At 36.9% G+C, this 12,782-nt stretch overlaps 1 protein-coding gene across 2 annotated transcripts; it reads right to left on the bottom strand.

Moving 5' to 3' along the window:
* Nucleotides 1-2,078: 2,078 nt before the first annotated feature.
* Nucleotides 2,079-11,074, bottom strand: LOC127957520 (histo-blood group ABO system transferase). 2 transcript variants are annotated; one of them, XM_052556092.1, is made up of 6 exons: nt 10,851-11,074; nt 8,671-8,706; nt 8,120-8,212; nt 4,813-4,836; nt 4,431-4,565; nt 2,079-3,908 (listed from the first exon to the last, which is right to left on the bottom strand). In XM_052556092.1, exons 1-6 carry the CDS (start codon nt 10,919-10,921, stop codon nt 3,218-3,220), a joined length of 1,050 nt encoding a protein of 349 aa, XP_052412052.1. In that variant the 5' UTR covers nt 10,922-11,074; the 3' UTR covers nt 2,079-3,217. The 2 variants fall into 2 exon arrangements, with proteins under 2 accessions (XP_052412052.1, XP_052412053.1); XM_052556093.1 differs by lacking the exon at nt 8,120-8,212 and having other exon boundaries at nt 10,851-11,073.
* Between the last annotated feature and the right edge of the window lie 1,708 nt (nt 11,075-12,782).

The following is a 12,782-nucleotide window of genomic DNA, read 5'->3' as shown; positions in this document are numbered from 1 at the left end:
GTTTCCTAAATATTTTGTGAAATGTTAATGAAAAAAAATTATACTTTAACTGTACATTAAACTGTTAAATCTTAATACATCTTGATTAATTAATTTTTTTAAGTTCCCTTTTATAAAATAATACAATAAAAAAAATCTGGTTTAGTGTTTGCAAGTTGGCTAGAACTCAGGTTACTTTGTGAAAAATTAAAGTAAGTTATTATCATTATTTTACCTGAAAAGTCTAACGTTTGCCAACAGCAAATGGAAAGATCATTAGTGACTGTGCCAGTCACAGTATTCTTACAATTTTCCTTTACAGAAATATAAATTATTATACCATTTGCAATAGAAGCATACTCGTGCAATTACCATAAACAATCTGATACATATCTAAAAGGCAAAGATTATTTATTTTAAAACAAGCAAATTAGCATCAAACAACATCTCATATGTGAAATTAAATGTAACATTTCCAATTTGCTTTATGTCTTTTCCCCCGCTTTGAATGAAAAGTAGCCTATATAGTTACCGAGAGATGTGTTGAAGCAGTAATTTCACTTAGACTTTATTTAGTGAACTCTGCAGTATTTTAGTTGAAAGACTCCCTCTCCTGCTAGATTTGGGGAACTATCAGCCTTGTTGACTGCTCTCGACATGATGTGACTCTTTCCCACTTCTTTTTAGTGCAGAAACAAACTAGAGATAATGGAATAAATTGTAATATTTTAACATTCTATATATTTAAAAAAAAAAAATTTAAATCTTAGTATCAATCATACAATTAGTAGTATTCTAAATACAAAATAAATTAATATTAGGTATATGCTTTAGTTTTACCTTTAAAAAAAAGAAAATCAGTGTGGTATCCATTTAGGAAAAAATTCAGCAGCCAGCTTTTCTTAAAAAAAGCTGAGATTCAGGCCAACAAGAGTAATAATAAAATCAATGCGCAAATGCGTAAATCCAGGAAGTGCAGTGTAAATATGTCCTAGGCAGGTGTTGTGGGTTTGCCTGCAGTTGCACCTGATCACCTCTTGTAGGCGCCTTCACCTCAGTTCTGACACTACAATGTCTATTGTTCTCACTTGTTTCAGGGTATCGTGTGTCTGGCTCTTCGCAGTAAATGTTTCAAGCCGTTTACTATTGTGCTAATAATTTGAATATCAAAATCAAATTCATATCAGAATTTATATTAGAATGTTTTATTAGAATGTTCTAGTTATGGTTTCCACTTTAAAGTTTGCCACTTTTGTCATTTCTTATGGATCAGATGCCTATTGTTCATATAACCCGAGCCACACCTTACTATTTGACAGAAATCATGAGGTCTGCCAGGTGTCTCACCAAAATAACCGATAAAAAAAGACACGTCTAGAATTCAGCTTTCTGCAGAAAAAGCCCCAGACAATTACAACTCCTGCACAGCGAAAATTAGTAGGATGTAAAAAGTGACTGGACTGAAACGTATCATTTTGTTAAAAGTGATGCTCTGCCAAGACACATTTCCACAATTTTAACTATTCGCTTTTGCCACACAGACCTTTCATGTCATATAATGTGTCGTATTTGTATGATAAGCACTGTTTAAGTTACAAATAAAGAAATGCGTCATCCACCTGTTTGCTTGGTATGCAAAATGCAGGGCGTCCAGCAGCAAGGATCCATTAATTTCCTTCAAGTAGGCCAACACCATTCTTTCAAAAGACTTCATGACCACAGATGTTAAAGCAACAGGTCTGTTGTATTCATTAAGTCCTGTGATCTTTGGTTTCTTCTGTACAGGGATGATGGTGGAACATAATACATTTGAAGCAGGTGGGGACTTCGCATAGCTCCGGGGGTCTGATGAAGAAGAGCTTTAAGGCAGGCTGGAGAGGCACCACCTGGGCCTTTGACCTTCTTTGTCGTCTGCTTTCTGAAGACACAGTAGGGGGAGGGTGATGATGGCGGTGCTGTGAGACAGTCAGAGTGGGTGTGGGGGGTCAGACTAATCTTTTGCTTTTAAAACCTGCAGTAAAACTTGTTCCACAAAACAGATTTTTGTTCTACATGTTAGCAAATCCTCTCATTATGACAAACTGAGCATAGACACAGTGTAAATAAGAGATTTAAAAATTTAATGTATGATGCTTTATTACTGTTACTAAAAATAAAACTACATCTGATTATGGTGTTAACCACTTGACAAAAGTGTTTTCTCTAAAGCATTGGTAAAACATGGCACTCGCAGTAAATCAAGAATACAAGAAGAATATACAGTGTTGCACTATATAACAGAGATGAGTTTTCAGTCTATACATTAATCCAAACAGTTGCTTGCTTGGCTAATAAAACATATAACATATTAAGCATTTTTGGTATTTCCATGGTTTCTACAAAATAAAAGCAGAAATCAAGGGTGTAACTGCTGTTATAATCATATATAATTCTGGATAAGCCGGATCTATATTTAAATTATGGTTTGAAAGATCCATGTACAAACTGAAGTACAGGTGTTCAAATAGGAGGATTGAATTGCAGGAGTGACTGGTTGCATTACAGTTTCAGGACTACAGTGCTAACCAGATGGTAATATATTTAACTGCAAACATTACAAACACAACACATGTGAAACACCATAAGACAAAAGCAAAATTACAGTTTGTATAAGGAATATTGTATACACAATTCAGTAAATTGAATAAAATGTTTGATATAATTTGAATCATGTATTTTATCATGTTTAAAGTTTTCTCAAATCAACCATAATAGCAGCTACAGTTTTAATATTTATGGCTTAAGAAATACATTATTACAGGTGTTACTGTTTGGGTTTATTATAAAAGTTGTGTGTGTTTTTGGTATTTTGAAGTAAATGCATAGTAAGCATAAAACAGTTAATGAATTGTTTGCTTAAAATAAGTAAACAATTTCTCCAAACAGAGAGAAAAAACATTTTACTTGATGTCAAGAAACAGGTCTCATTTTCATACTTCTAATACTAAGAAATCCTAAAACAGGATTTGACAATCAGGATTCATAATCAAAACTGTAGAATGTCATTCAACTGGACGTCTCTGTGGAAACATAACTTGCTTGAATCATGTTTTTTAATCAAATCAGCAATCTACAAAACCCGTCCCCCCCTTCAAAAAAAGGCTGTTTAAACCAGTTTGACCCAAGACTAACGAATCATAAAAAAAAAAATATTGTGAAACTCAACATGTTGAGGGGGGTATAAACTTTCACAATAGTGCTACAAATTTGGCCGAACTTCAGCATTGTTTTTAGCTACATGAGAGAAGCGAATAATTTTCACATAGCCTGAACTCATACTAATGTCCCGCCACAGATATTCAGGTGAAAGCAGTTTACTGGGTTTGTTATGAAGGAAATACTTGTTCAAGTGAGACTCCTCGTGCCATATCGCCTCAATGGAGTTTGCAATATCAATGTTCATCTGCTCCCGGCAGGTTTTGGTGAGATGATGTACGTCTTTCAATGAGCCACCGAATGCAGCACCAGTAAAATAATAATCCCCCTCTTCAGCTGGAATATATGCTTGAGACTCTGGTCTATGCTCATATGTGAATATGAACCTTGGAGCATCAAAGAACCAAGGATGTATCACACCTACCAGACGACCCAAAGACTCCACACTCCAGCGGCCATGGAACTTTGTATCAACGTCAAGGCAGAAAATATAGTCGGCCTCACTGGCCAGTTCATCCTTTATTAGTTTCTCCAGTATTCCCATCCTGCTCATACTGATATCCTGCCATCTGTTCATACTTGGAAGCTTCTTCACTGTCAGGTAACGTTCTTGACCTAGTTTTACATTAGGAACTTCCTCCGGTTGATCTGTAAACAGGTAGTAATGGACTCGAAATCCAACAAAGTAATGCTCCTCTGCGGATTCCAGGAAATCTTTGAGAAAACGTGTATATCTGGAAAAAAGGAGAGGAACAGATATTAAACATATCTATTTTATATGTATATATATATATATATATATATATATATATATATATATATATATATATATATATATATATATATATATATATATATATATATATATATATATATATATATATATATATATATAGATAGATAGATATAATTCTGTTTTTAAATAAAGGAATACCTTTATTAAGCAAGGGCATTACTGTAAATTTATCAAAATAACAGTAAAAAGAATACATACATAACATATAAAAACTTTCTATATCTATATACATTTTTCTATTTATATATCTATATATTAAATCAATGCTATACACAAAACATAAACAAAAGACTCTTTTATTAGTAAAGTAGCCTTGCCTTAGTAATTTTGTTGCTAGTTAAATTTACAAAATCTTTCAAGATCACTATATTAACATAAAAGTAAAAAATAAAAAAGAGCAAAATACTACAGAGAGAAAAGGATGTATTTTGAGAGTCGGAGAAGAATGTAACTTTGTTACTTTCCCAAAGCGAAGACAGTGGTCGCTACGGTGATGTTTTGTTGTTTGTAGATGGAGTCAATCACTGTGGAGTCAAAGGTTCCCTCCCATACAATCGGGGCTAACCATTGTGTCACAGAAGCAACATCTGTCCGACTATATTAAACACACACATGTAATCATTCACTGATTGCAATTAAACACTGGTGTTTCTATGTAAGCATGTGTACACTGTAGATAATTTCCTTAAGCGGCATATATTTTCAGCAAACTGCATTCCTCAATTACCCCACATCAAAAACAGCAAATTATGTTTTAAAAGCACCTTATGTGTGTTTGCAGGAACGTATGTGTATGTTTAAGATAATACATTTATGTGTGTATGCATTATATGAGTTCTTACCCCAGGTTACCTGTTAGATGATTTCTGCAAACCAAAACACAATAATGAAAGTAACTCAACAGACCTCCTTATAGAATGTTTACATGTTCACAGTAATCGAACTAGAACAGCAGGGTTTACCATAGTATATGGTATATAGTCTCCATCCACGTCAGTTGAAATTTGGAAGCATTACAAGTCATGCATCACTGAGCATATGCACAGTTTGCTTAAATGCTGGGTGAGGCTGAACTTGTGTTTTCTGCCTGTCTGTCTAATAATTGTAGTACACAATAATTGCACTGGTATAATTTCAGTTGGACTAAAACTTTTATATTGTGACATTTTAATAAACTACAGCCTCATTAATCTGAATAAACATCTGAAAATATTTTTTCAAACTTCAACTGGGGAACACACCATTGTTTTATTATTTCACACAATAATATCTCAGTATTTTAACTTAAAGGGTAAGTTCACCCAATAATCAAAATCATGTCATTAATAACTCACACTCATGTCATTCCAAACCCGTAAGACCTTCGTTTATCTTCGGAACACAGTTTAAGATATTTTAAATTTAGTCCGAGAGCTCTCAGTCCCTCCATTGAAGCTGTGTGTAGGTCTACAGTCCATGCCCAGAAAAGTAAGAAAAACATCATCATAGTAGTCCATGTGACATCAGAGGGTCCGTTAGAATTTTTTGAAGCATCGAAAATACATTTTGGTCCAAAAATAGCAAAAAAATATGACTTTATTCAGCATTGTCTTCTCTTCCGTGTCAGTTGTGACAGAGTTCAAAACAAAGAAGTTTGTGATATCCGGTTCGCGAACGAATCATTCGATGTAAACCGGATCTTTTTGATTCAGTTCACCAAATCGAACTGAATCATTTTAAACGGTTCGCGTCTCCAATAAGCATTAATCCACAAATGACTTAAGCGGTTAACTTTTTTAAGGTGGCTGACACTCCCTCTCAAACAAACAAACCAATATCCCGGAGTAATTCATTAACTCAAACAGTACACTGACTGAACTGCTGTGAAGAGAGGACTGAAGATGAACACCGAGCCAGATAACGAACAATAGACTGACTCGTTCACGAGTGAAGAACCAGTTGCATCGGTGTTCGGATCACCAGTAGTTCTTTCTGACAGTTCGATTCATTAAACCGGTTGAAGACAACAGTTCACCGGTTCTATGGCGCTCGACGTAATGGCTTCATTGGTGATGATTGCCCTTGATTCAAGCCTTCGGTTTACCTGGGCTCATAACATTAGCACAGATTCAGTTCAGAATCAATCGCCAAAAGAATCGCTCTGAAAGAACGCTCTGTGTGTCATTCTGGTTCATGCTGAATCACACATGCACAGTATCATCAGCTCCTCGGTTCTCGAATCGGAGGCGTCTGACAGAAACGGTTCTTATCTTTCGTTCATTATCTGGCTCAGCTCGGTGTTCATCTTCAAATCTCTCTTCACAGCAGTTCAGTCAGTCTACTGTTTGAACAAATGAATTAAGCCGAGTTCAGACTGCACGATTGTAAATTTAAAATAGTCGGGTCACTGTTCTTTTCACACTGCATGAATATCTTGGCCAGCATTCAGTTGCTGCTGTGTTCACAGTGCACGATGGATCGGAGACAGAAGGTTTCACACTGCATGACTTTACAACAGGAAGAATCGCCGACAACTCTGTCTGGCATGCAAACCACGTTTCATAACCAAACACACGTGTGTGAGACTGGAAGACTTCTCTAGTGAGACTGGGATTATTATTAAAAATGGTAGCCCGCAAGAAGCTTGCAGTAAGAATTGCCTGTGCGCTGATTTGCAGCAAAGACAAGAAAAATAAAAGAAGATTATAGAGGAGGTAATGGTTGGGGAGATGCGAGGAACAAGGATTGTGTCTTCTTATATCATGCTTGCTGATATTGTGGTCTATAACTCCTCCCAGAACTCCCGCTGCTCTGTATCTTGCCCTCTCACTGGCTGTCGGTCATCTCCGATGTAGTTTTCAGTCAGAACACTTTTCACACAGCATGCTTTTGAATCGCCAACAGTCCAGATATTTAGCATGACAAATATCTCACGGGCATTGGCGAATTGTCGGCGATTCTCTCAGATCGCATCTTTGCTCATTCACACTGCGTGATTGTCAAGTGGGTGAACGAGCACCGATTTGCCTGTGATTTCGGGTATTTGTCTGCGATTTCTCAAAACCTGTAAGCGAGCCAAACACTGGGCTAAAATCCTGCAGTCTGAACGTGGCTTTACTCTGAGATATTGGTTTGTTTTAACTCAGAGGGAGTGTCAGCCACCTTAAAAAAGTTTGCGTCATTTGCGGATTAATGGTTATTGGAGATGCAAACCGTTTAAAACGATTCAGTTCAATTTGGTGAACTGGTTCAAAAAGATCTGGTTACATCAAATGATTCGTTTGCGAAACATATATGACAAACTGCTTTGTTTTAAACTCTCTCTCACAACAGACACGGAAGAGAAGACAATGCTGAATTAAGACGTTATTTTTTGTTATTTTTGGACCAAAATGTATTTCGATGCTTCAAAAAATTCTAACTGACCCTCTGATGTCACATGGACTACTTTGATGATGTTTTTATTATCTTTCTGGATATGGACAGTATACCGTACACACAGTTTCAATGAAGGGACTGAGAGCTCTCGGACTAAATCTAAAATATCTTAAACTGTGTTCCGAAGATAAACAGAGGTCTCAATGGTTTGGAACGACATGAGGGTAAGTTATTAATGACATAATTTTGATTATTGGGTGAACAAACCCCTTAAGGGCTTCAAGTCATGCAAATAGGGAACATGACATTTTTTTTTGATATGCAGAATGACTACTTCAAAGGAATTTCTTTAGCTAATTACCGTTACTGTGGCAGCCAACAACAGTACAGCTTAACCCTCTGCACATTTTTATATTTAGTTATATTGAAAAAGTTTCAATTCAGTCTATCTTTTTTACCCCATTTTAACATGGATTTCTATAGCTGTCAGGCAAGACGTCGGTTAGCAGTGGTTGCACATAATATCCACATTCTGATTGGTCAGATCGCCTGTCACTTAAACTCCCTGCGAACAATCAATTTCCTGTTGTTAGCTGACGGGAGTGGTACCCAGAGTCAGAGTTGCAATTAGTCTACTTATAAACTGTTGTCAAGGGTTGTTGTTGTTTTGTTTTGTTTTTTTGTCTGTGGTGTAAAGCTATTTCCCCTCAGAATTCTATTTTGATGGAAGGGGCCCCCCAACAGAGAGGAAGACAGACAAAAACACAAATGGGTTCATTTTGATTAGCAGACCTGGCAACCCTGCCCTGGGTGGTTTTATGCTGCAGTAGCCCATCTGCTTCAAGCTTTGGTGTGTCTAACTCATACCAGCTTGTGATAGTCAATCTGAAAAAGAATGTTGAGATAAGCTGATGTGGATCAACCAGGGCTGCCAACTAGGGCTACCATGATTTAACAATGCAAGTACAAGCCTGTCCCTCACATTAAGATATGGAATAGCTTTAGATGAAATAGGCTATACAGTGCATGAAAAGCTGGTGCTCTTCTGTTTCTTTTGATATATGACTCCCCCCTTGTGCCATATAAAAAGCACAATAATCACAGCTTCTGAACCAACCATGGTTAGATCAAATATTCATGATTAGACAGTTATTTCATTATCGCGACAGGCCTACTGTCAACTCTCACACAACTGACACAGTTCTCACACTTTCATGTCTTTAAAGTCACTACTGTAAATACTTTTCATTCTGACGTTTTAATAAGAAGAATTATTCTTTTATTTCTGGCTCAAACTGAACATTTCATGTTCACGTGAACGTGTATGAATATAGTCTACTTACCCAAACCAAATGGAGGTGATTACCCAGTAAATGAGCCTGTAAGAGAAGACAAGAGAATCCTTTAAGCAGAGGTCTTTTGGAAATGTGTCAACACTCACGCACTTCAGTTTTTAAGTTAAAAATAGGTTTAAAATAATTGCAGGTGTTTTTCCTCATCAGCAAATGAGGAGCTGAAAATGCTGTTTGTCAACCTCATGCAGAAAAGTTGGTCAGCATATCTTTTCGAAAGGGGAAAAACAAATAAACTCTATGGAGGCCTAACTATTTCAGTAACATATTTTAGTATTCAGTCAAAAAATCTGACCACAACATTATTATAAATTATGCTTCAGACTGGTTCAGCTAATAAAACAGCTTATTTCAACAGGAATTCCATTCCAGACGTGTCATGTTATTTGTAAGCATCCAGGATTTTCCATTGAACAACACCTGTATGTCCTTTCAAATGTTCCACCATCATCATTTGAGGAGCAGGTTCACAGGTTCTTTAGAGAGAGAGAGCCTCACTGGATGTTTGTGTGATCATCTCTTTCAGAATAATATCAATTCCTGTTGTCTGACACCTTCATTCAGTTAAGGATGTAACGGAGTAATGGAATACACGTGACGTAATGTCCTTATGTATTTAAAATAAGAAATATGAGTAACTGCGTTTTAAATGGGTGGTAATCAAATAAAGTTAAAGTACATCCGAAACCACCTAATTAAGATTACCAAAATGATGACTTTGCATTTTAATGTAATTTATTTAATTTAATTTAAATTGTTTGTGATTTTTTTTTTTACCAATTAGGCATTTGGTGAGTCTCCAAAGCCCCTTTCACACTGCACGTCGGACCCGCAATATTCCCGTAACATTGCCTGGTCGCCTTCTGTGTGAAAGCAACCACGTCCCGGAATTGATTACCGAATCGAACCCGGGTCGGGGACCTAGTAACATTGCGGTAATCGATCCGGAACGAGCGCTGTGTGAACAAAAGCCAGATCTAATTCGGTATCGAAGTGATGACGCGCGTTATCGCGCGACTCTTTTACCGGCTGTTTTGAAGGAAGATCAACATTCGCGACGAAAACACATGTGCAAACTGTAATGAAGCAGAGATCAGTTAGTTCCTCACTTTCCGCGCTGACGCAGAGATCGTTTGCTTGCTTCAGTTAAAGTATAACGTGCCAAGCGTTGTCGACTCGTACATTACACGTCACGCGCTGATGTCACGTGTCGTTACGGGATCTTCAGGGGTTGTGTGTGAAAGCACGCACATATACCGGGTCATCACTGGCAGTGTGAAAGTGCCAAATCTAGCGACCAGGGAACAATTACAGGAACACTTTACCGCTGTATTTGCCGGAATGGCAGTGTGAAAGGGGCTCAACTCTCACCCTTAAAAAAAAAATTAATAACAAAACAACTGGGCAGCCTGTTCAATTAGCAACTTTCAGAGTGCACAAGCTAGTCAGGACAAAATAAAAAAAAATCTAAAGGGAATCAGAAAGCCATGTGTGTGATTTTTGCCATGGGTAAGACTAAGACAGTCTTATATCTAACTTTTATCAGCTTCAAAGGATTCAACATGTAATGTGAAAAAGCCTCTTGAGGTAAGTTGATCTCGAGCTTTGAAAACCAGGGGTGGCAAATTTCATGGAATTGAAATACTCTCATGAAAACATTTTTCCACACAGAACCAGTGACATTTGTGAGCTCTTGTTCCTGATTTAATAAATGGCAACATCAGAAAAGGAAGAAGAATGATATTTCCTGAAAACCAGCATGACTGTAAACAAACCCTTGCCTTAATGATTTTAAAGTGCTTAGATCAGGTGTCCTCAGTCCTGAATGGCCATTGTGTTTCAGAGTTTAGCTCCAACTTGCATCAACACACCTGCCTGGATGTTTGTTGTACACCAAGTAAATTGGTTAGCTAGTTCAAACTTGTTTAATTGGACAGGACTTGGAGCTAAACTCTACAGAACAGTGAGCAGACACTCCTGACCTACATGAGTAATTAATTTAAATTGTGTTACAATGTGTAACCTTCCTAACCCTGTTTAAATGCCTACATACATCAAGGTGCAGCCATGTGGTAAGCTGATCATATAAAGTGATCTTGGTAGCATATAAACAGATTCACAACTCATATATTCTGAATCAGCTACATATTTAAAAAAAAGTTTATACATACCCACTCAGTGATAAGCCAACAAACATTCCAAGAAGGAAGAAATAAAAAATCTGACGGAGTCGCATTGTCATATCAGCTTGGTCTTGTGTCTGTACTCAAGAGAAGAGATTTGAAAGTCAAACACATCCTGGTAAGGGTGGGGTTTACATGAAGACACAACCATAACGACTTCAACTACAGCAACCCAACACCCAATGACTGTTCCATATCTTCAGCACACCAGAGAAGTCTAACTGGTTTTGAAAGCCAGCAGGGACACGAACAGATATTTTGAGGAAAAAAGTTTCACTTCTCACTTTTATCTTATTTTTCTAAACAAAACGTTAAATATATAAGGAGTGTGCGATACTGATATATTTTCTGAGATTTGATCATTAACATTAATTAGATGATATTTTGCTCAGTGTGTTATTGTGCTGATATCTTAAAGGGTTTGTTCACCCAATAATCAAAATCATGTCATTAATAACTCACCCTCATGTCATTCCAAACCAGTGAGACCTCCGTTTATCTTCGGAACACAGTTTAAGATATTTTAGATTTGTCCGAGAGCTCTCAGTCCCTCCATTGAAACTGTGTGTACGGTCTACTGTCCATGTCCAGAAAGGTAATAAAATCATCATCAAAGTAGTCCATGTGACATCAGAGGGTCAGTTAGAATTTTTTTGAAGCAAAAACTTTTACGACTTTATTCATCATTGTCTTCTCTTCAGTGTCTGTTGTGACAGTTTAGTGATATTCGGTTCGCCAACTAATCACTTGAACTGAATCGTTTACAACGGTTTACGTCTCCAATATGCATTAATCCGCAAATGACTTACGCTGGTAACCTTTTTTTTTTTACTTTTTTTTTCAAAAGAAAATAATTTATATAACATACAGAAGAAAAAAAGAAAAATCCCTGATTATAAGGTTAACACATTTTCTGTATACGACTTTCCTTTAAACATTTTTCCACCCACCACCCACATAGGGATATAAAAACAACGTAAAAACAACAACAACAACAAAAAAAACATAAAATAAAGATTATTATCTTTATTATAGAATAAAGATTCATTATCTGGCTCGGCTCGGTGTTCATCTTCAGTTCTTTCTTCACAGCAGTTCAGTCAGTGTACTGTTTGAGTAAATGAATTACTCCGGGGTATTGGTCTGTTTGAACTCAGACGGAGTGTCAGCCACATTAAAAAAGTGAACAGCTTAAGTCAGTGGTTTTCAACCTGTGGTCCGCGTTGCAGGTGGGCCGCCAATTATTTTCTGTTCATTTCCAGTCCATTCTAGGGCTGTGCGATTAAAAGAAAACGTCCTAAAATCACGATTTGAGCGTGCGCGTATGCCTAACTCCAGGTTCACACACTGTCTGTGATGCGCCTTTTTTCTGAGCCAATGTTGACGGATCAGAGCGTTCTCACTGCGGTAAAAGGCTAGAAATAAAAACGTGCGAAAATAATTCATGTCAAAAACATGAGCATAGAGTGAATTTGTTAGTGAACAGGATGCAGTTAAAGTGAGAGGAGACACGTTTTAAGTGTGCACACTCTCTCCTCGCAAAGCAGCGTGTATCTGAGCAAGCACGACCAGTTTTGTGACAGAGCAAAGGAAATCTGCTGCGAACAGAGAGATTCGCACTCGTGCATTATTTTAATGTGCTTTCGTGTTATATTTATGCGCTCTCACTGCTGACCGCATACACATACTGTATACACACTGCAAACACCTGAGGCACCGCTACAATTAATGAGCTCTATGAACAATGCATGGCAAAAAAGAAAAAAAAGTCCCTGTATACAGGATTTTTTTTAAATTTTTTTTGCCACAAGTCTATACATTTTTTTACATCTTCACTATAGTGATAATTTTGACTTATGTCTGTTCTACAGATGTTACAACTTTTTGATAAAGCTCTGATTGGTTTTCTTTTGGAAATAT

This window comes from Carassius gibelio, chromosome B5, assembly GCF_023724105.1.
Source record: "Carassius gibelio isolate Cgi1373 ecotype wild population from Czech Republic chromosome B5, carGib1.2-hapl.c, whole genome shotgun sequence".
Classification (NCBI taxonomy): domain Eukaryota; kingdom Metazoa; phylum Chordata; class Actinopteri; order Cypriniformes; family Cyprinidae; genus Carassius; species Carassius gibelio.
Note: the sequence above shows the minus strand (reverse complement) of the source record. Positions and strands in the feature narration are given on the sequence as shown.

What these genes read in the sequence shown, in the direction of transcription:
- LOC127957520 (XM_052556092.1), bottom strand. Translation starts at nt 10,921, where the DNA reads ATGACAATGCGACTCCGTCAGATTTTTTATTTCTTCCTTCTTGGAATG. An exon ending in ATCACCTCCATTTGGTTTGG is followed by an intron (nt 8,213 to 8,670) that starts GTAAGTAGACTA and finishes ATTCTTTTTCAG; the next exon opens with ATTGACTATCACAAGCTGGT. An exon ending in ACTGTCTTCGCTTTGGGAAA is followed by an intron (nt 3,909 to 4,430) that starts GTAACAAAGTTA and finishes CCTTTTTTCCAG; the next exon opens with ATATACACGTTTTCTCAAAG.